The sequence below is a fragment of the Macaca mulatta genome, chromosome 4 (assembly GCF_049350105.2).
Source record: "Macaca mulatta isolate MMU2019108-1 chromosome 4, T2T-MMU8v2.0, whole genome shotgun sequence".
Classification (NCBI taxonomy): domain Eukaryota; kingdom Metazoa; phylum Chordata; class Mammalia; order Primates; family Cercopithecidae; genus Macaca; species Macaca mulatta.
In genome coordinates, this window is record NC_133409.1 from 155,359,163 (window position 1) to 155,382,364 (window position 23,202).

At 36.2% G+C, this 23,202-nt stretch overlaps 2 protein-coding genes across 2 annotated transcripts in view; one reads left to right on the forward strand and one right to left on the reverse strand.

Moving 5' to 3' along the window:
* LOC100429458 (olfactory receptor 2B6-like) overlaps positions 1-23,202 on the reverse strand; it is a 77,457-nt gene that overhangs the window by 29,274 nt on the left and 24,981 nt on the right.
* Positions 22,033-23,057, forward strand: LOC705704 (olfactory receptor 2B2). Its single transcript, XM_001097331.5, has one exon. The coding sequence runs from the start codon at positions 22,116-22,118 to the stop codon at positions 23,055-23,057; it is 942 nt and encodes a 313-aa protein (XP_001097331.3). The 5' UTR covers positions 22,033-22,115.

Consider the following 23,202-nt stretch of genomic DNA (forward strand, 5'->3'; position numbering starts at 1 on the left):
TGTTTACTTAAGATGAATTTTCTATGCAATTTAAAAATCCTTAACCATAAAGTTTAACTTGAATGTTTTCTATTTAAGACAAATATAGGTATATCAAGAGGAGGGTGAATTAAAAAAAGAAAAAGATTGATTTTTGACATTTAAAATTAATATTAAAAAGGCCAAAAATATTAAAATAATTTTATTTCAAAATTGCCAAATTTGGTATAAAATTATTTCAAGAGAGTTATTATCAATCTGACTGACAAATGACATCAGCTAAGTCAGAATAAATTAACAAGTTTTAGTTTTTTAAAAAGGCAGTAAATAACAGTATGCAATCGTTTCAGATCACTTGATTATCTGTTATAGTCATTAAGTAAACAATGTAGAAACAACTGTATCTCAAAAGCATATGTTCTATATTTACCTATCAAAGGCTTCTAAGGGAGATAAATTTTACATTTTACCTCTGCAACCAAAGGTTTTAATTGATGACACACATGAAATATAACATATAAATGCAGTTTGTACATTTAAAATGTTATTTAAATTTTAATAGTAGGCTAATAGTCTACTAACTTCAGTGACTATTTCCAGGTACTTTTGTCAACAGAACAGAAAATATCTGGTCATTAGTTTGTCAAATACTATGTTTTAAATATAAACATTATTAAAGTCATGTAATCTTAATACCACTAACTATATAAGTAGAGATAGAATATATTAGCTAGAAACAATGATAATACTATCATCTCCATTAATTTACAGACAAATGACATGCAACTTGTTTTCTTTGGACAGAAATACTGAAACACATAGAGGTGCAGTCAAAATTAATCAATATTAATTCTGTATGCCAACAAACTTCTTGGCATGGTCAGATGACTATTCCTCCTGATAATTGCTTTCTATGCTTAGATTCAGTTATTAGCTCATATTACTATCTGTTAGCTAATATTTTCTCTTGGAAACTAGGGAAAAATACCTAGAGAATTTGATGCTCTCAAGAATTTCCTATCTGAGATAATGAGTCCCTCTGAGAAGTGAAGGAGATGAGGTCCTTATGGGGCAGTTAACTCAAGAAGGGATATTAAGTTATTAAACAAAGAAGAAAATTTAGAAGAAATATTTAAATTTATTTTTTGCCACCTCGCTTCTACCCCTTTTATTCACTCTTGGCCCACCACCATTCCTAACTCATTACAAATACATTTAAACTTGTAACTGATGGAACTATTATAGTCATGGAAAGCTACTTTCTGTGAAATAAAATGATACAATCAAAGGGTTATATGTGATGCAAGAAGTGCTTCCCAACGTGTTACCATACGACTTAACATTTTGTAATATGACATCATAGAATGTCTTCAGGAAAAGAAATGAAAGCTATATCAGTCATCTTTTCCATCAGATGCAATTACATTTAATTCAGTCTTTTTTATTGCAATTTAATTGTTATCATTGTAGATTTTGTGGAAGTGAAGAACAGATTACTTATAATAGTTACATCACAAGTATGTATAAAATTTGATGTCAAATGTCCATTATTTCTTATTTCTTCAAACTTTATTTTTCAAACCTGCTCTTTTTGATTTTCATCCCTTTGTGATTTGTCCAGTCAACAAGTCTTGAAATACCACCATTTTCTTAGGCCATCTATTTCCCTGAATGCTCATATTCAATAAGTCTCTAGGGCTACTTTTAACCTCTGTCTTTCATACCTCCAACTAACTTTTTTGTTTTTACTCATCTTGTGCTAGCTCAGTAGCTCATTAACTTTTGCATGATTTGTTATACTAGCCTGTTCCTTTGTTAATCTCTAGTATCTTGCTACTTCAAACCATCTTTCGCTTTGCTACAAAAGGAGCCCTCCTAAAATATAGGCTTTGTTATGCCCATACGTAAAGTCCTGAAATGACCCTGTCTAGAGAAATACATGCATATTCTTTAATATTGATGTAGTTCTGTACCAACTTCACATTTCCAACTCTATCTAAAGAGCGCCTGTTTGTTTTATGCTCCAAATGCATTAAACTACTGACCATTTTTCATAAAGAATAAGAATTTAAATCATCTCTGGAATAAAGAGAAAGAAGAATAGCCTTTAGAGAATGGCTGAAACTCTAGCTCAGAAACAATCACTGCAGGCTCGAAAATTAGGAAGGCTCATTTACTACCATTAGAGAGAAAAATTGCTTTGAAGAGTTGTTGTGAAAGTTAAATAAGGTAAGAAACACTAAATATTTAGCATTGTCCCTGACATACAGTAGCTCTTTGATAATTATCATTACTCCTTTAACTATATCTCCTTCCTTATGATGTTCTTTCAGATGAGGATGTTCATCTTATAAAAATAATACTGAAAGAATCAAGGCCCAGGTGAAAAATTCTTCCTGTTGCACTTGACTATTGATATGGTTTGACTGTGTTCCCACCCAAATCTCATCTTGAATTCCCATGTGTTGTGGGAGGGACCAGTGAGAGGTAACTGAATCATGGGGGGAGGTCTTTCCCATGGTGTTCTTGTGGTAGTGAATAAGTCTCACGAGATCTGATGGTTTTAAAAATGGGAGTTTTTCTCCATAAGCTCTCTTTTTGCCTGCCACCATCCATGTAAGATGTGACTTGTTCCTCCTTGCCTTCCACCATGATTGTAAGGCCTCCTCAGCTATGTGGAATGATAAGTGCATTAAACCTCTTTTTCTTCTCATTCTCAGGTATGTCTGTATCAGCAGCATGAAAATGGACTAATACAGAAAATTGGTACCAGGAAAGTGGGATGCTGCTGAAAAGATACCCAAAAATGTGGAAGCAAGTTTGGAACTGGGTAACAGGCAGAAGTTGGAACAGTGTGGAGTGCTCAGAAGAAGAGAGGAAAATGTGGGAAAGTTTGTAGTTCCCTACAGACTTGTTGAATGTCTTTGACCAAAATGCTGATAATGATATGGACAATGAAATCCAGGTTGTGGTGGTCTTGGATGGAGATGAGGAACTTGTTGAGAGCTGCAGCAAAGGTGATTCTTGTTATGTTTTAGCAAAGAGACTGGCATCATTTTGCCCCTACCCTAGAGATTTGTGGAACTCTGAACTTGAGAGAAATGATTTAGGGTATCTGGTGGAAGAAACTTATAAGCAGCAAAGCATTGAAGAGGTGACTTGGGTGCTGTTAAAGGCATTCAGCTTCAAAAGGGAAACAGAGCATAAAAGTTTGGAAAATTTGCAGCCTAACAATGCAATAGAAAAGAAAATCTCATTTTTGAGGAAAAATTCAAGCTGGCTTTAGAAATTTGCATAAGTAACAAGGAGCCACATGTTAATCACCAAGACAATGGGAAAATGTCTTTAGGGCATGTCAGAGAACTTTGCAGTAGCCCCTCCCATCACAGGCCTGGAGACCTAGGAGGAAAAAATAGTTTCATGGACCAAGCCCAGGGTCCCCATGCTGTGTGCAGTCTAGGGACTTGGTGCCCTGTGTGCCAGCCACTCCAGCTATGACTAAAAGGAGCCAATGTACAGCTTGGGCCGTGGTTTCAGAGAGTGCAAGCCCCAATCCTTGACAGCTTCCTTGTGGTGTTGAGCCTGCAGGTGGACAGAAGTCAAGAATTGAGGTTTGGGAACCTCTGCCTAGATTTCAGAGGATATATGGAAATGCCTGGATATCCAGGCAGAAGTTTGCTGCAGGGGAAAGGCTCTCGTGGAGAACCTCTGCTAGGACAGTGTGGAAAGGAAATGTGGGGTTGGAGCCCCCACACAGAGTCCCTACTAGGGTACTGCCTAGCGGAGCTATGAGAAGAGAGTCACTGTCTTCCACGCCCCGGAATGGTAGATCCACCAACAGCTTGCACCGTGTGACTGGAAAAGCTACAGACACTCAGCACTAGCACATGAGAGCAGCTAGGAGGGAGGCTGTACCCTGCAGAGCCACAAGGGTGGAGCTGCCGAAGACCAAGGGAACCCACCTCTTACATCAGCATGACCTGAATGAGAGACATGGAACCAAAGGAGATCACTTTGGAGCTTTAAGATTTGACTGCCCCACTAGATTTTGGACTTGCCTGGGGAGTGTAGCCCTTTTGTTTTGGCCAATTTCTCCCATTTGGAACAGCTGTATTTACCCAATGCCTGTACTCACATTGTATCTAGGAAGTAACTAACTTGTTTTGATTTTACAGGCTCATAGGTGGAAGGGACTTTCCTTATCTCAAATGAGACTTTGGACTGTGGACTTTTGAGTTAATGCTGAAATGAGTTAAGACTTTGGGGGACTGTTGGGAAGGCATGATTGGTTTTGAAATGTGAGGACATGAGATTTGGTAGGGGCCAGGAGCAGAATGATATAGTTTGGCTATGTTTCTACCCAAATCTCATCTTGAATTCCCACATGTTGTGGGAGGGACCTAGTGGAAGGTAACTGAATCATGGGGGCAGGTCTTTCCTGTGCTGTTCTCATGATAGTGAATAAGTCTCCCGAGATCGGATGGTGTTAAAAATGGGAGTTTTCCTGCATAAGCTCTCTTTTTGCCTGCTGCCATCTATGTAAGATGTGACTTGCTCCTCCTTGCCTTCCACCATAATTGTGAGGCTTCCTCAGCCATGTGGAACTGTAAGTCCATTAAATCATTTTTTCTTTTCTTTTCTTTCTTTTTTTTTTTTTTTTTAGGGGGATACAGAGTCTCACACTGTCACCCGGGCTGGAGTGCAGTGGTACAATCTTGGCTCACTGCAACCTCAGCCTCCCAGGTTCAAGTGATTCTCCTGGCTCAGCCTCCTGAGTAGCTGGAATTACAGATGCCCGCCATCATGCCCAGCTAATTTTTTATATTTTTAGTAGAGATGGGGTTTCACTATCTTGGCCAGGCTGGTCTCAAACTCCTGACTTCGTGATCCGACTGCCTCAGCCTCCCAAAGTGCTGGGATTACAGGCATGAGCCACCACACCTGGCCTAACCTTTTTTTTTTCTTTCGCACTCTTGGGTGTGTCTTTATCAGCAGCATGAAAATGGACTAATACAGCTATTCCTCTCTGTTGTATTTGGCAGAATACCAGAAGCTCTTTATTTGCAGTTTGACTTTAGCACTTATTTTACTCTACATTGATTTTAGTTTATTTTGAAGAAAATTTAGAGAGATGGATGATTAAGGGGTGAATTACTAATAAAAAGAACAAAATGTACATAGAGAGAAAAGAAAAGTGATAATTTAGAAGAATTTACCAAAATGAAAGAATCAAAATGCTTACTGTGGCTGGTATGTGAGGAGATATGAAAGTAGGGGTGAAGGACAGTGAAGTGGAAGAAAATCTGCTTACTTGATCTACCTAAAGGAGAAACCCCTTTGGTGGAAAATAACATCATCTATTGCTCCTATTGTCCACTTACACAATGTCTAGTATATAATAAAAAGTTACTAGACATGAGAAGACCAAGAAGACCATATAATCAATAATCAAAAAATTTTAAAGAGGACTTAGAAAGAGATCCCTAGATGAACCAGATTTTAAGGTTAGCAAACAAATATTTGATCATAACTATGATTATTTTGTTAGAGAAAAATATGGATAAAATACATAAACTTATAGAATTTTCACCAGAGAATTGAAATACACAAAAAAGAATAAAATATGCATTCTAGAAATAAAAAGTAAAATAATAACAAATTACAAATTTAGTCTGGCTACACTGTTGTTGGGAACGTAAATTAGTGCAGCCATTGTGGAAAGCAGTTTGGAGATTTCTCAAATAATTTAAAACAGAACTAACATTAAACCCAGCAATCCCATTACTGGATATATATCCAAAGGAAAATTATTCTACCAAAAGACACTTGCACTCATAAGTTCATTGCAGCACTATCCACAGTAGCAGAGACATGGACTCAACCTAGGTGCCAATCAAGAGTAGACTGGATAAAGAAAATGTAGTACATACACACCATGGAATTCTATGCAGCCATTAAAAATATCAAAATCATGTCCTTTGCAGCAACACGGTTGCAGCTGGAGGGCATTATCCTAAGCAAATTAATGCAGGAACAGGAAACCAAATACAGCATGTTCATTGGGTACGCACAGATATAAAGATAGACACTGGGGATTACAAGGGAGAAGGGATGAAGGCAAGGTTAAAAAACTAACTATTGGATACTATGCTCAATACCTGGATGACGAGATCAATCAGACCCCAAACCTCAGCATTACAAAATATGCCCATGTAACAAACCTACACATGTATCGCCTGAATCTAAGATAAAAGTTGAAATTATTTTTAAAAATACATAAATGTAATTCATTTTTCTTTCTTTTATTATTATTATTATTATACTTTAAGTTCTAGGGTACATGTGCATAATGTGCAGGTTTGTTACATATGTATACTTGTGCCATGTTGGTGTGCTGCACCCATCAACTCGTCAGCACCCATCAACTCATCATTTACATCAGGTATAACTCCCAATGCAATCCCTCCTCCTCCCCCCTCCCCATAATAGGCCCCGGTGTGTGATGTTCCCCTTCCCGAGTCCAAGTGATCTCATTGTTTAGTTCCCACCTATGAGTGAGAACATGCGGTGTTTGGTTTTCCATTCTTGCGATAGTTTGCTGAGAATGATGGTTTCCAGCTGCATCCATGTCCCTACAAAGGACACAAACTCATCCTTTTTTATAGCTGCATAGTATTCTGTGGTGTATATGTGCCACATTTTCTTAATCCAGTCTGTCACTGATGGACATTTGGGTTGATTCCAAGTCTTTGCTATTGTGAATAGTGCCGCAATGAACATACATGTGCATGTGTCTTTATAGCAGCATGATTTATAATCCTTTGAGTATACCCAGTAATGGGATGGCTGGGTCATACGGTACTTCTAGTTCTAGATCCTTGAGGAATCACCATACTGTTTTCCATAATGGTTGAACTAGTTTACAATCCCACCAACAGCATAGAAGTGTTCCTATTTCTCCACATCCTCTCCAGCACCTGTTGTTTCCTGACTTTTTAATGATCGCCATTCTAACTGGTGTGAGATGGTATCTCATTGTGGTTTTGATTTGCATTTCTCTGATGGCCAGTGATGATGAGCATTTTTTCATGTGTCTGTAGGCTGTATGCATGTCTTCTTTTGAGAAATGTCTGTTCATATCCTTTGCCCACTTTCTGATGGGGTTGTTTGCTTTTTTCTTGTAAATTTGGTTGAGTTCTTTGTAGGTTCTGGATATTAGCATGTAATTCATTTTTCAAGGCAAACCCTCCCCCCAAAAAAAAACAAAACAAAAAAACCCACCAACCCCTGTAGTCTTATTTTAACCTCATAATACAGGAATTGTGACTGGAAGACAAAAAAGTAGAAGAAATCCCAAACTAACAACAAGAAAGAAAAAAAGAATAGAAACAAATTATGAACATAATGATTTGTATAGATGTATACAAATAATTTAAGATACAAATAGAGTACCAGATAGAGAAGTGAGAAAATACAAGGCAGAAGCAAAATTTGAAGAGATAATGGCTAAGAGTTTTTCAAAACCAATGAAAAACATCAGCCAACATATTCAAGAATCTCAGTAAATGCTAAAACGTGACAGCAAAAGCGTAATCCATAAAAGGAAAACAAATAAGTTGACTTCACCAAAATTGAAAATGTTTTTCTGTGAAAGGCCCTGTTAAAAGCATTAAAAAACCAGTTATAGACAGGGAGAAAGTATTTACAAACCATATATCTGACAAAAGACTCCTAACTAGAATATATTTTTTTAAAACTGTCAAAACTCAACAGTGAAAACGCAAACAATCCAACTAGAAAATGGCCAAAAGACAGGAGCTAATGTTTACCACAGAGCTGATGTTTACCACTGACAGCAATAAGCACACGAAAATATGTTCAACATCATTACCTATTAGGGAAATGCAAATTAAAATCACAAAGAGATATCACTACATACTGAATAGAAGAATTTTTTAAAATACTGATGACACCAAAGCTGACAAGAATACGGAGAAATGAGCTATAATACATCGCTGGTAGAAATGTAAATAGTACAACCACTCTAGAAAATAACTGCTTAAAAAATTAAACATACACTTACCATATAACCCAGCAGTCACATTTCTTGACAGTTATCCCAGAAAAATGAAAACTTATGCTCACAGAAAATTCTAGACATTGCTGTTTATAGTAGTTTTATTTGTAGTACCAAAACACAGACACAACCTAAATGTCCTTCAATGAGTGAATAAACAAACTATGGTACTTCCATGTCATGAAATATAACTCAACAGTAAAAAGGAACAAACTATTGATACATGCAACAGCTTGAATGAATGTCAAAGGAATTAATCTGAGTGAAAGAAGTTCATCTTAAAATATTACATGCTATATGATTTCATTTATGAACAAACATTCTCAAAAATGACAAATTAATGGAGATAGTGAACAAATTAGTGGTTGCCAAGAGTTAGGGATGGGGCATCGAGAACAGAAAGAGATAGGTGTAATTAGAAAGGAGTAACACAAGAGATATTTGTAGAAATGGAACAATAGTGTATCTTGATTGTGGCAATAGTTACACAAATCTACATGTGACAAGTTACATAGAACTATACACACACACATGCTTGTAAAACTAGTTAAATGAGTAAAACCTATGGATTGTATAAAAGTCAATTTCCTGGTTATTTTACTATTATTATGTAAGATGTTCCATTGTGGGAAACTGGGTAAAGGGTACAAAAGACCTCTATTATTACTTTTGCAATTTCTTGTAAATCTGTAACTTTTTCAAAATAAAAAGTTTTTAAAGAGACTTTTAAAATAGAATAAAGATGATCTGTATGAAGTAATACAGAGTGATTTCAGGTTATATTGTTAAATGGAAAAAGCAAAGTGCAAAGAGTACTATATATCATCGTTCTATTTTGTTTGTTTGTTTGTTTTTTAGATGAAGTCTCACTTTATCACCCAGGCTGGAGTGCAGTGGCACAATCTCGGCTCACTGCAACCTCTGCCTCCCAGGTTCAAGCGATTCTCCTGCCTCAGTCTCCAAAGTAGCTCGGATTATAGGTGCACACTACCACACCCAGTCAATTTTTATATTTTTAGTATAGACAGGGTTTTGCCATGTTGGCCAGGCTGGTCTCAAACTCCTGACCTCAAGTGATCCACCTGCCTGGGCCTCCCAAAGTGCTGGGATTACAGGCGTGAGCCACTGTACCCAGTCTATACTACCTTTCATATAATGTACTATCTTACAGTTCTTTCATATAAGAAAGAAGGACATGTAATGAACGATACACATATCTGCCCCTTTATACAAAAAGAAAGACAGGAATGATAAACCAGGAACTAATAAGATTAGTTACCCACAGGGTTAGAGGAGGTGGTGATTTGGAATACAGTATTAAAAATGGGAGAATTAGTGGAATGGAAAGGCTGAGGGGGAGTGACACTTACGTAAGTACATATAACATTTTGTGTGTTCTAACTTTTATAGCCATAGTAATGCTTCATATATCCAAATTTAAATAAATAATTAAAGTCAACCGGAATGGAAGATACCCAAAAGAAATACAGAGAATAATAAATTAACCCACCTGCATTACAAATGAGCAACAAAAGCAAGTTAAAGAGGGTAAGGAAGAAAAAAAAAAACTAACCTAATTAACTTTGGGAAAAAGAGTATCTTGACTATTTTGCTGATGACAGACTCATCTAAGGATAAAAGCAAAAAGAACTGTACATAAATATTGTGCTCTAGTTAGTAAAACTGTTATTCCCAACAGAGTGGATTAGTAATTCTAAAGCTATTTGTGTATTAGAATTGAGCAAATAAGTACATATATTATGGATAATGAGAGCCAAATTTCTCACTGTCCAAGAAAGAAGGTACAAGAAAGGAATGGAGGGAGTTGATGCAGATAAACTCTGTGGTATTTAGATTGGAATCGGAGGCATTAGTATGAACTGTGGTCACACACACAAACACACACACACACGCAGAGCTAGGTACAGAAATAAAAATGTATGTGTATGCTCTGTTCACTGAGAGTCTGGAAGCAATAACAAATCAGTAGCAATGAGCACACCTGGTGCCTAGATCTTGATTTCTAAATATATTTTCCAGTAAAAGGAACCAAGGATCCTTAGAAAAATTATTGATTCTAGGGCTGGGGAAGTAAAAGTCCAAGATGACCCTAGAACAGCTGGTGGTGACACAGAGTATAGAAGTTCTCAAATAGTGATGGGGCATGTTAAAAAGATACATGAGTCAACTTGAAGGAGCTCCCAAAGGCCAAATCTAGGACAATTTTAGCAGTAAATTAAATAATGATAGTATTGGGACTACAAACAATAGAATAAAACAAATTCCCATGAGTCTATATGAGTTTAAATAAATGACTGAACAAATAACAAACGGGGGAAAATAACAGCTCTTCTTTACAGTAGAATTCCAATAAATAAATGTAGAATTAGCAATAGAAATAGAAAATAGATGCTACAGAAATAATGGTTGCAGGCAAGAATCACTGATGAACACCAATGTAAGTAGCAAAAATATTATGAGAAACAGAATATTTGCATAATCTCAAAATATTCCCTCTCAAGATAATTATAAATTTAAAAAGGAAAAATGGTCACTTTACAGTGGAGAAACCTGGAAGAAATTATCTTAACCAAGTGTTCAAAGTTATTGTCATAGTAATACAATAAAACATCGTGAACATCTTGATATGAGGTACTAAAAGGAGCACCTCAACGTTCTTGTGATATTCTCGCCAAACATATATAACCTCAATATATGCCATAAGAAAACATCAGACAAACCCAAACTGAAGGTACTTCTATAAAATAATTGGCTAATAATCTTCAAAAGTGTCAAAGTCTTGAAAGACAGACTGAGGAACTGTCCCAGGTTGGAGGAGGAGACTAAAGAGATACAGCAACTAAATGCAATGTAGGATCCTGGATGAGATCCTGGGATAGTAAAAGGACATTTGTGAAAGAGTTTGCTTTTTTTTTTCTTCTTTCTTTTTTTGAGACAGAGCCTCACTCTGTCACCCAGACTGGAGTGCAATGGCTTGATCTTGCTCCCTGCAACCTCCACCTCCCAGGTTCAAGCGATTCTCTTGCCTCAGCCTCCTGAGTAGCTAGGATTACAGGAGTGCACCGCTGCACCTGGCTGATTTTTGTGCTTTTGGTAGAGAACCGGGTTTCACCATGTTGGCCAGGCTGGTCTTGAACTTCTGATCTTGGGTGATCCTCCCATCTCGGCAAAGTGCTAAGATTACAGGTGTGAGCATCTGCAGCTGGCCCAGTTTGCAAAATTTTAACAGTATTTTATCAATGGTAATTTCCTGTGCTTTGAAAATTATGCTATGATTATGTAAAATGTCTAGTTGAAGAGTATACATGAGTTCTCTCAACTATTTTTGTAACTTTTTGTAAGTCTAAAATTATTTCAAAATAAAAAGCTAACAGAATCAGTAAAATACACTCAGCAATTCATTTAAAGAGCTTTGCATTTAATTATGCGCAGATATATGTGTATATCTATATACATATATCTATAATCTACATTTCTTAAGACAATTAAGAATGTGAGGTCTCCTTTTATTTTATTTTATTTTTTTTAGCCGTGAGTCTGAAGATCTGAATGTCCTGTTTTTAAAGCAGTAATTTAGGATTCTCACCTTTCTATTTCCCTCAGTTGATCATTTTTTGCTAAAGAAGGCATGGCTATGCTGCAGAAATCTGGTAGCCTCTGCTAAAATACTTCTATCAAGGCATATATGGCCTCCATATAGCATTCCAATCTGCTTCAGACAGATCAAGCACTTTTGGATTTTTTTGGGTATGACAGCTAAAGCCACAATTGCTCACCTATAGATGGACAGATTCAAGATCTTTCTCTTGCTTTCAGCCACACACAAAGCTAACAGTCTCATGAGTTGATTCAGAAATAGAAGCAGAACATTCAAATACAGTTAATTTCTTCTCCAAAGTTGAAATTTAGCTCACTTAGTTTATTATATCCCTGTGGCAGCTTTTACAAATTGCCACATACGTGGTGACTTAAAACAACATAAATGTACTATCCTACAGTTCTGGAGATCAAAAGATAAAAATCTATTTCAGTGGGCTAAAATCGAGGTGTCAGTGAGAGGTTGCCAGATGTCAAGGTGGTCAAATAGGACAGCAAGTCAAACTGAAAGTAACAATTAATTAAAATTGCCACCTTATGAAGCTTATAATAATCCATTTCATTCATCAATCTCAATTTGCTTTATGCACAGGCTAAAGAGATAATGCAACTGGAGTTCAATACATCTTTCAAGTGTTTAACAGAAACATTATTCTCTGAAATCTCCCCAGAAGGGAGATTCTACTTGGTCAACTACTGAGTGTGGAGATTGGTGGCAGTCAAATGATAAATACTGTTTTCACCTAAATTCATTTCATGTGGGCCCTGGGAGTCCATAAATCCAGTCTGTGGTCATTTCCTCTGATTCAGGATGTTCACCTTTTCCTTTGCTAGGTAGAAAGGAATTTATCCAGGCAATGCCTGGATATATCAAGCATGATGTCTATATATATATATACATCAAGCATGATGTCTATACAGTTTCAAAGTAACTCTCTACAACATACATCTCAGTTAATAAATGCAAAATACTTATTAATTAGTTTTGTAGCAGACAAACTTAGCAGACACTTCATAAACAAGGTAATAAAAGTAAAAAATCTCAAATAATGAGACACATGGATATCAGATGCCTCTTAATATGATGAATGAGAAGATAACAGTATTTCTGTTGTATTCCTGCCAAAAATAATGAAGAAAAGTCAAATGCCCCAAATTGAGAGACAACCTACTCAGTGACAGGCCAACATTCTTGAAAAATACCATGTCATGAAAGATGAGGAAAAGCTGAAGAACTGCTCCTGATACAGAGAAACTAAGGAGACATCACAACTAAATACAACACATAACTCTGAGTTGGATCCTAGACCAAAAGGAAAAGTTGATTATGAAGGACACTCCTAAGGCAACTGACATAATTTAAATGTGGTGTGTAGATTGGATGGCAGTATTGCAATGGTGTGAATTTCCTAGTTGTGATGGTTATGCTGGAAATGGAGAATATTCTTGTTTGGAGGATATACCCTCTGAAAACTTTAGGAGTAGTGGGTATCAGGTCCAAAACACACACAAATGCTTCAAAAAATTTATACATGCACACATGTGTATCTAGAGAGAGAGAGAGAGAACTATAAAACAGGACTTGATTCTTTGTATTGAAGGCTTTGCTTTTTTGGATTTCTTATGGCAACATGGAATTAGTTGAGGAAATTATTGTTGGGCTAGCCTTGTTTGGAGAAAGCTTCAGCATTCCCTTTGATTTCTTAGAATACTACCCACTCCCTTTGGACTCCAGTACTAAGGGTTCATTTTAAATGTTAGTAAAATTTGGTCCTTATCCTATCTCCATTTCTCCTGGGAAAGTTGTTATATCCAGTCTTTCATGCTTCCTTAATATTTATCTGACAGAAAACACTTTGCCCACCTTGCTACTTACAGAATTTTGTTCTAATATTCGATACATTTTCTATTTTAAAATGCTAACAAGTATATTTCTGAAAAATAAGTCCTAGTGGTAAGAAGGAAGGCATGAAAAAAAAAAAAGAACAAAAAAAATACAAAATACAAAAATAAATAAATAAAAGTGGAACAGCCATATTATGTCACCAGTTCCCTGACACATTCTATTTTAATCACCCTAAGCCTCAGTTTCTACATCTATAGAATGCAGATAGTGAATTGCTTTCTCAGAGAGCACTTATGAGGACTGAGTGAAATAATCCTTTGAAAGGATGGCACATGTCTGGCTAGTAATAATAAATTCAGCAGATCCTTCCCTACTTCTAGAATTGCGTAAGTGGGTATCACTTGATAGTTTCTAAGTTTCAGAACTTTTGAAATCATTTCCATTTTTGCATAATTGTTTCATTCTACAGAATATTTATATTTATTCATATTTTCTTGCTTAGTTCTTTACTTTCTTTTCAAACTATACTTTTGTTTATTTAAATTACAACCTCTTGGCCAGGCCCGGTGGCTCACACCAGTAATCCTAGCACTTTGGGAGGCCAATGCAGGCGGATCACTTGAGGTCAGAAGTTCGAGACCAGGCTGGCCAACATGGTGAAACCCTGTCTCTACTAAAAACACAAAAAAATTAGTTGGGCATGGTGTTGCATGCCTGTAGTCCCAGCTATTTGGGAGGTTGAGGCAGGAGAATTACTTGAACTCAGGAGGTGGAGATTGCAGTAAGCCAAGGTCACACCACTGCACTCCAGCCTGGGCCACAAAACAAGACTCTTGTCTAAATAAATAAATAAATAAATAAATAAAACCTTTTTGAAAATATTGTAAAAAAACAAAGTTCACACACCAGTACAATTTTTCCCCTCATTCCTGGTCTTCTATTCAGGGGTAACCACTGCTATTACATTTTTAAAAAATCAATTGTATGTAAAATCTTAATTTCTTTCTCTTTCCAGTTTTACTTCATGTCCCATCTACCTCTTTCTCCTCCTCACCCCGCTCCTCCTCCTAATATTACTGTCTGCCTCTCTCCAAGTTACTCTTGTTAATTATGTAAGAAGTGGCCTTTCTTACTATTCTGGGGGAAAAAAAGGTCTTTTGTTATGTAATCTCACACAGACATACAATACAGAAAATCATATTTATGGTGCCTTAAATAATTATTTTATAAAACTGGGACCATGTTTTTTACCTTTTTTGCTTCTTTATTTGCTCACCCAGCGATACCCCAGGAAAATATCTCCAAGCTGTCTGTTAGACCTATAGTTCCTTATTTTAGATGGATGCATATTATTCTGTTCAGTGAACATATTAATTATTTAGAAAACTATCTACCAAAAAAAAAACCACGTTTTTCTCTATCTCTGGTCATTAAAATATCTCTACAATAAACGTCATTGCCCATGTGTCCTTACATACTGTTAATTTCCTTTCCCTAGGAAAGATTCCCAGGAGTAACAGTGCTAGAATGACAATATATATAGTTTGTAAGCAACTATTGCCATATTTCTCACCAGAATGCCTATAACACTTTAAATATCCACCAATAATCTGTGAGTAACTGTCTTCCTTCATCCACCTTAGCAATAAAAGTCATTTATCCTTTTGTTTCTGATCTGGTGAAAATGGGGAGCTTTATCATCATTACTTTAATATATCCTTCTCTCAGAAGGAGATGTTGAACTAAAAAGATATATCTTTCTATATTTGATAACTTGATCATATTTTCTTATATCTATTGATCATTTGACTGTGCTATTCTCTAAACTGCCTATGTAATTTATTTTCCTATTGAGCTATTTGTAGTATTTTTTCAAAATTGTTAAAAGTGTTTTTTTCTATTTAATAGATACCAAATATTTTTTCTAGAATTATAAACATGTCTTCTCATTTTATTAATCTAGAAAACAACTTAAATGAATCTGCACATTACAACATATAGAAAATGAAAGTATTACGTTTGGATTAAATACTGTACTATAAATAAACTTTAAACCAGGCAATTTAAGGGGCCAGATACAATTCTGAACTGAGGAAGACCTTAGAAACTGAGACTGAAAACTCAAAATCCATCAAAGAAAATATATACTAGATATATTGCTGCACATTAACTTTTTAAAAAGCCATTTTATACAAAATATACCATAAATCAAATTAATACACTATTTTCTTGAGATAAATGGTAGCTTATTTTCTGATATAGAAATCAAAGTTTTGGGAACATGATCTCGGATTGCATCTTAGAGATTTTACACGTGAAATAAAAACATTCTTCCCTTGGGCTGGGCGCGGTGATTCATGCCTATAATCCCAGCACTTTGGGAGGCCAAGGTGAGCGGATCACGAGGTCAGGAGATTGAGACCAGCCTGGCCAACATGGTGAAATCCCGTCTCTACTAAAAATACAAAAAAATTAGCCCATGTGTGGTGGCACTCACCTGTAGTCCCAGCTACTCGGAAGGCTGAGGCAGGAGAATTACTTGAACCGGGAGGCAGAGGTTGCGGTGAGCCGAGCTCACGCCATTGCACTCCAGCCTGGGCAACAGAGTGAGACTCTGTCTTAAAAAAAAAAAAAATTATTCCCTTGGCATGTGCAGCTGTGATTTTAAAAAAATAGTAATAAAAATAAAGACTTCTTTCCTGATAGAAGTAATTGGCTTTAAAGAACTCATGAAATAGTTTACAGAAGAAAACTAACTTCAATCTTAATAGCATAAAATTCCAGTGTTTTTTGATAAAGTAGTTTAGTCCCCATTGTCATGCCTTTTGCATTAGAAAAAGTTGAGGATTCAGTCCCTAGAGAAAGGATTTTGCTTAGCAAATCAGTTTTGAAAGAGGAACATCACTTCATAGACATCTCCTTTCTCTTCCCACTGGGTATGCTGTTTACTACTATAAACTGGGGTCGCCGGGGCGGGGAAGGGTTTTGCAGTTCAGTGATTGAGATTTCTGCCAGTGACCAAAACAAACACTACAATCAATAGAGAAAATTCTTTTATCATTTTGCAAAACTGACTCGAAAGATTCTCCGAGAATAGCAGTTGACACCCTAAATTCCAAGTGATGTGATGCTGCACACCACATTCTGGTCATCAGCAATATTTCATCCTTATTATCTAGTTAACTCTGAGTAGAAACTTCAGGACTTACTGCATATTGAGTGGAATTAAAATAAGTTAAAAAATTTCATGAAATCAATTATACAACTAAATGTATGAAGATGTTTATCTGTGCACTTTAAATTAGTCCCGTTTGAACTCAAGCCTTCTTACACACACACACACACACACACACACACACACAAAGATCTACCTCTAATTGCTTAAAATGGAGGTAAGTAGAAAACATTTCTAAAAATTATGAAATAAAATTACATTAAAATTTGAGTGTTCTAAGTAAGCACTCATGTTATAGTCTGTAATTCAAATCTCAGCAAAGACCAAATTATCTGCTGGAAAAATCTGACTTAGCTTCATCTTTTAGGTGCTTTATTGTTATACATAATGTTATTTTGAGCATATCTGCAATTTCTATGGGAAATAAGAACTTTAGAGAAGGTCAGTCTTTTGTTCTAATCTTCAGTTTGCTGCTTACAAGACCTAGGACTTCGGGAAAGTAATTTCTTTGAGTATATAATTTCAGGTTTCTACCTACAAAATTAATCTTTTATAAACAGGAATTTTTTTCTTTTACAAACTTCCTTGTACAATGTATCAGCTGTGTGGAGAAAATGGTCCTACGATTCATTCTCATACTCCAGCAAAAAGACGGTATCTGGAAATGTATCTCACAGGGATATGAGAAACTTTAAGAAAACATAGAAGTAAACAGTTTTATGCTGTAAGGAAAATAGCAACCCTATAATGTTACAAAAAATAAAACTGACAGCCGAAGCTATTAACTAACTCGCCCAATTATACAGTGACTTCGGACGGCAGGTTTGGGACTAAAACTCTTGTTGCCTCTCTTGTCTCGATTTTTTTTTCCACAGTGCAATTTAAAAAGATGCTTCCAAGACTCTGTTGAGCCTCATCTGTTTTTAATGTTAAAAATATATAATGAGAAAATTCAAGAGGGAGATGACAAATATAAGGTCAACCAATACACAGGTAAGAAAGGAGGTAAGGATGCGTATTCATCTAGGTAAGTATTCTAAACTAGGGATTAAAACATTCTAAAGTGACCACAGATAAAAACTATAAAGATCCCCTCAGCAGCTTTCTAAAATTCTCTTCCATTAACTTCTGTTTTAATCCACTTGCTACGCTCTCTTTCTGATCTGCTAGATATATCACATAATTCAAATGTTTTGTTTTGCTAGTCAATGGAATGTTTGCTATTCAAAATGAGAATAATTGTAGCTGGAGATGCCGGCAATGTGATTTTATTGGAAAGCAGAGAAATCTACCACCTTTAAGACATTAGCCACAATTGCAAGCAATTGGAGCAGGTATTAACACATAAGTACTCAGTAGCCCATTTGATATAATCTTAAAGATGCAGATAAGGACTTCCTAGTTTTGTTTTGTTTTGCTTTTTAGTTGTTGACAAACATTTTAATCCTAAAATTAGGGATATGAATCAGAAATTAAATTACATAAAATGTATGAAATACAAAAGGATACCACAGCTATTTAAAGATATCCTTTTAAGAGTGGATAAATATTTGAGGCAACTGTTTGTTTAGAAGATGAGAAAGTATGCAAAGATGAGTAAGACAGAATATTAGAATTCAGTGGTCTGAAATCTCCAGCTTCCTCCCCTCACTGCTTTCCAGCTGCATCATTGTTATTCAGCTCCAGGGCTTCCTACCTGAGTGATAAATATTTCCCCCCTTCTTGTGCCCTTACTACAGAATGCGAGGGGATATTACATAACAGGATACACTAATATGTTATATTGATGAGAGGGCAGTTTATTTATTTTGTAAGGACTGAATCTCAGAGTGAGGCAGTCAATTAATTTGAAAAGAGTTAACTGATTCTCTCCTTCTTCTATAATCCTCAGTGAAAGGGCTTTTTGGTGAGGCAGTCTCTTAGCTGAGTTCTAAGGAGAAAAGTAAGACAGACGGCCTGGTCAGGAAGGAAGGGCCATTGACCCATGTTAAAGGAGAAAGCACATGCAGTGTCCTTAATAGTGAGAGATCTCCTGAGCAATAAATGCAGGAGACGTTATAATTTATCCAAACAGGAACGTGTCTGAGAATAGGAGTGACTCTGTTAGTGACTATGTCAAGATAGCAGGAGTACATTCAGCAGTCCTGAATGAACTGGGGCATTTCAGCCATCCCAAAATTATGGGTTTGAGGGGATCTCTTCAATACTTGTGCAACTCAAAGAAATTGTGAAGTATATGAAATCTGTCTTTACTGAGGTCATTTGCCTTGTTTTATCTGATTCCTGCATTCCTTGGCGCTCTCTCTCTGTCTCTCACATTAATTGGATCAGTCTGTAATTTTATGTAAATTGCTAGCAAAATATATTACTAGTAATATATATATAATAGTAATATATATATATTATAGTAATATATATATATTACTAGTAAGATACAAAATGCTCCTACAATCCATCCTTTAAAAAACTCTTTGTACTTTCAGACTGAATTTTAAGGAATTATCAAGAAATAAAAAAATTATATTTCTTATAATATTTTCACCCTCATGGAGATCAAAGTCTTAACTAAAGCAATGCTAGTCTGAAAGTAGAATACAGAGAATAAATTGGTCAGCACAGTCATTTAAAAAAAAATTACAAAAGTAATGTCTGCTTATTAAAAACTTGAACAAAAAATAGGTAAATTTATTAGTAAAGTCTGCTTTACTCACCACCATTTTGATTTCCTAGGAGTAATACTTTCTTCTGTATCATTCAAGGTAGTTTTTAATTTATATATTAGTATATATATGTTATACTAATATTATATTCTTTTTATAAACTGATGGAATCATGCTATACAAATGTTCAGTAACTTCCTCTTTTCACTTAAAAATACCTTTGAATATCATTTCATATCCACATCTATGACTACAAATCTCAAATTTCTTTTCATATGAGAGTCAAGGAGACATTTATTAGGGAACGAATGGCTCTAAAATAACTAGAAAAATTAAAATTCACATTGCTAACATTTTGCTGAACATGAAGGAAATTGAAAAACAAATATTCTGATATTGATAAAGTAATAAAATAATTAAGTGTCCCATTAAGATTTTGGGGGGGATGAATACATGTTTAGCTGGTAGAGTTGGCGTATTAGTCCCTCCAGGAAATGTATGGGGCTGAATAGCCTCTACTCAAAGCATCTCAGAGTTCCTGCAGAACTGTTGTACTTTCTCTGACATGGCTGTGCGTCTATGTGCCAGGCACTTTGCTAGGCAATTTACAGTAAAGATCACATTTATACTCACATCATATGCTTACTATGACCCCCTCTTGTTGGAGTTGATGGTTTGTGGGTTAAGAAGGAAATCAGATGTTGAGTTTTAACAGGCATAGTCATTTCCATTGGTAACCCTAGGAAATTTAAAGTTCTAAAAATCATAAGTAATTCCTCTCTGAGCACCTCAGACCTTGGATCACTATAGTTCCTTTCATCCACTTTTCTCCATTTCTAAAGGCGTGAGTCTAGGGTAAATGTGTGCGCTTATACCTCACATCATTTATACTCCACATCAAGACAACTTAGAAAAATATTACAGTAGTCCTTCCTTATCTGTGGTTTTGCTCTGCACAATTTCAGTTACCCACAGTCAACCACGGTCTGCAAATATTAAAAGGAAAATTACAGAAGTCAACAATTCAGAAGTTTTAAATTCACGCCATTCTGAATAGCCTGATGAAGTCTTGTGTTGTCCCACCCAGTCACAGGAATCTTCCCTCTGTTTAGAGCAGGGGTGTCCAATCTTTTGTCTTCCCTGGGCCACATTGGAAGAAGAATTGTATTAGGCCTCACATAAAATACAGCAACACTAACAACAGCTGATGAGTTTTTTTTTTTTTTTTTTTAATCATCAGTGAATATCAGGATGTTTTAAGAAAGTTTACAAATCTATGTTGGGCCACATTCAAAGCCGTCCTGGGCTGCGTTCAAAGCCATCTTGGGCTGCATGCAGCCCGTGGGCCTCAGGTTGGACAAGCTTGATTTAGAGCATCCACCTGCCTGTTAGTCACTGAGTAGCCATCTCGGTTATCAGATCATCAGAACACAGAGGGGTGAGTACACTAGAATAAGGTGTTTTGAAGAGAAAAAAAGAAAGGGCCACCACATTCACATAACATTTATTACAATAAATGGGGGTGTGGAGCTGTTATACTTGTTCCATTTTATTATTGTTCTTAATCTCTTACTGTGCCTAATTTATAAATTAAACCTTATTATAGTTGTGTAGGTATTAAAAAAAACATAGTATATATAGGGTTTGGCACTACCCACAGTTTCAGGTATCTAGCCACTGGTGGTCTTGGAATGTATCCCCCATTGATAAAGGGGGGACCACTGTATCATCTTCATTTTACAAATGAGAAGTGTGGAGATCAAAGGGTTAGAAGCATTCCAATATCATGAATGTAACTAATTAGAGAGGGTAGGGATATGAGACCAGCCTGTCAACTTCAAATATCATTATTATTAAGGAATCTATACAAATTCTATGAGCTTCTAAAATGAAAAGGATGTGTCTCCTTAAATTGTGTCTGATAACTTACTAGATACTGTCTACATGACTTTTTTGAGGGAAGGGGAATAATGGGAGGTGGCTTTAACTAATTTTAACTGATTCCTACAATCAGGGAATCTCACTGGCCTTGAGGAGAAATTAGAATGAATTCAAATGAGAGGAAACTGTATCTACATCTACCTCACAGTAGATATCTAGGTAGGAAGAATGGTGAAAAATACATTTACAAACAGTAAAATATCAAAGGATACATTATGTCAATTTGGAAACTGAAAATATGGCTTAAGATTTTTGAAATTAGGCCGGACACGGTGTCTCATGCCTGTAATCTCAGCACTTTGGGAGGCTGAGGCGGGAGGATCACCTGAACTTGGGAGTTTGAGACCAGCCTGACCAACATGGAGAAACTCCATCAATACTAAAAATACAAAATTAGCCAGGTGTGGTGGCACATGCCTGTGATCCCAGCTACTGGGGAGGCTGAGGCAGGAGAATTGCTTGAGCCATGGAGGCAGAGGTTGCATTGAGCTGAGATGGCGCCATTGCACTCCAGCCTGGGCAAAACAGCGAAACTCCGTCTCAAAAAAAAAAAAAAAAAAAAAAAAAATGGATTCTTGAAATTCACTTTGCTGATACGCTGTTACAAATATATAAACACTTTTTAAATACTTGGATGGATAAATATTTATATTTTTATCAATACTTTTTCACATTAATTGGATCAGTCTGTAATTTTATGTAAATTGCTAGCAAAATGATTATAGCTGGCAAAATGATTATAGCTGACAAAATCAGTAAGTGTGTTGTTAACTTCCTGACTTCTTGTATTTCAGAGAATGAAGAGTTGAACCATTCATCATGAATTGGGTAAATAAGAGTGTCCCACAGGAGTTCATTCTGTTAGGTTTCACAGATCAACCATGGCTAGAGATTCCACTCTTTGTGATGTTTCTGTTTTCCTATATCTTGACAATCTTTGGCAATCTGACAATAATTCTTGTGTTACATTTGGATTTCAAACTCCACACCCCTATGTACTTTTTTCTTAGCAATCTCTCACTCCTGGACCTTTGCTATACCACAAGCACAGTTCCACAAATGCTGGTAAACATATGCAACACCAGGAAAGTAATCAGTTATGGTGGCTGTGTGGCCCAGCTTTTCATTTTCCTGGCCTTGGGTTCCACTGAATGTCTTCTCCTGGCCATCATGTCCTTTGATAGGTTTGTAGCTATTTGTCGGCCACTACATTACTCAATTGTCATGCACCAGAGGCTCTGCCTCCAGTTGGCAGCTGCATCCTGGATTAGTGGCTTTAGCAATTCAGTATTACAGTCCACCTGGACACTTAAGATGCCACTGTGTGGTCACAAAGAAGTGGATCACTTCTTCTGTGAAGTCCCTGCTCTGCTCAAGTTGTCCTGTGTTGAGACAACAGCAAATGAGGCTGAACTATTCTTCATCAGTGTGCTGTTCCTTCTAATACCCGTGACACTTGTCCTTATATCTTATGCTTTTATTGTCCAAGCAGTGTTGAGAATCCAGTCTGCTGAAGGTCGACGAAAGGCATTTGGGACATGTGGCTCCCATCTAATTGTGGTGTCACTTTTTTATGGTACAGCTATCTCCATGTATCTGCAACCACCTTCACCCCACTCCAAAGACCGGGGAAAGATGGTTTCTCTCTTCTATGGAATCATTGCACCCATGCTGAATCCCCTTATATATACACTTAGGAACAAAGAGGTAAAGGAAGCCTTTAAAAGGTTGGTTGCAAGAGTCTTCTTAATCAAGAAATAAGAAATATACAAATGATAAGTTTTGCTAAAGACACAATGCTTACTTAGCTTACTAACTTCTCTGCAAGTTGCCCTATTTTTGTCATTACTATAGAGAACTATTGTAATCTCCCTCAAAGAAAATTTCCTTGACAAAAAGCTATATT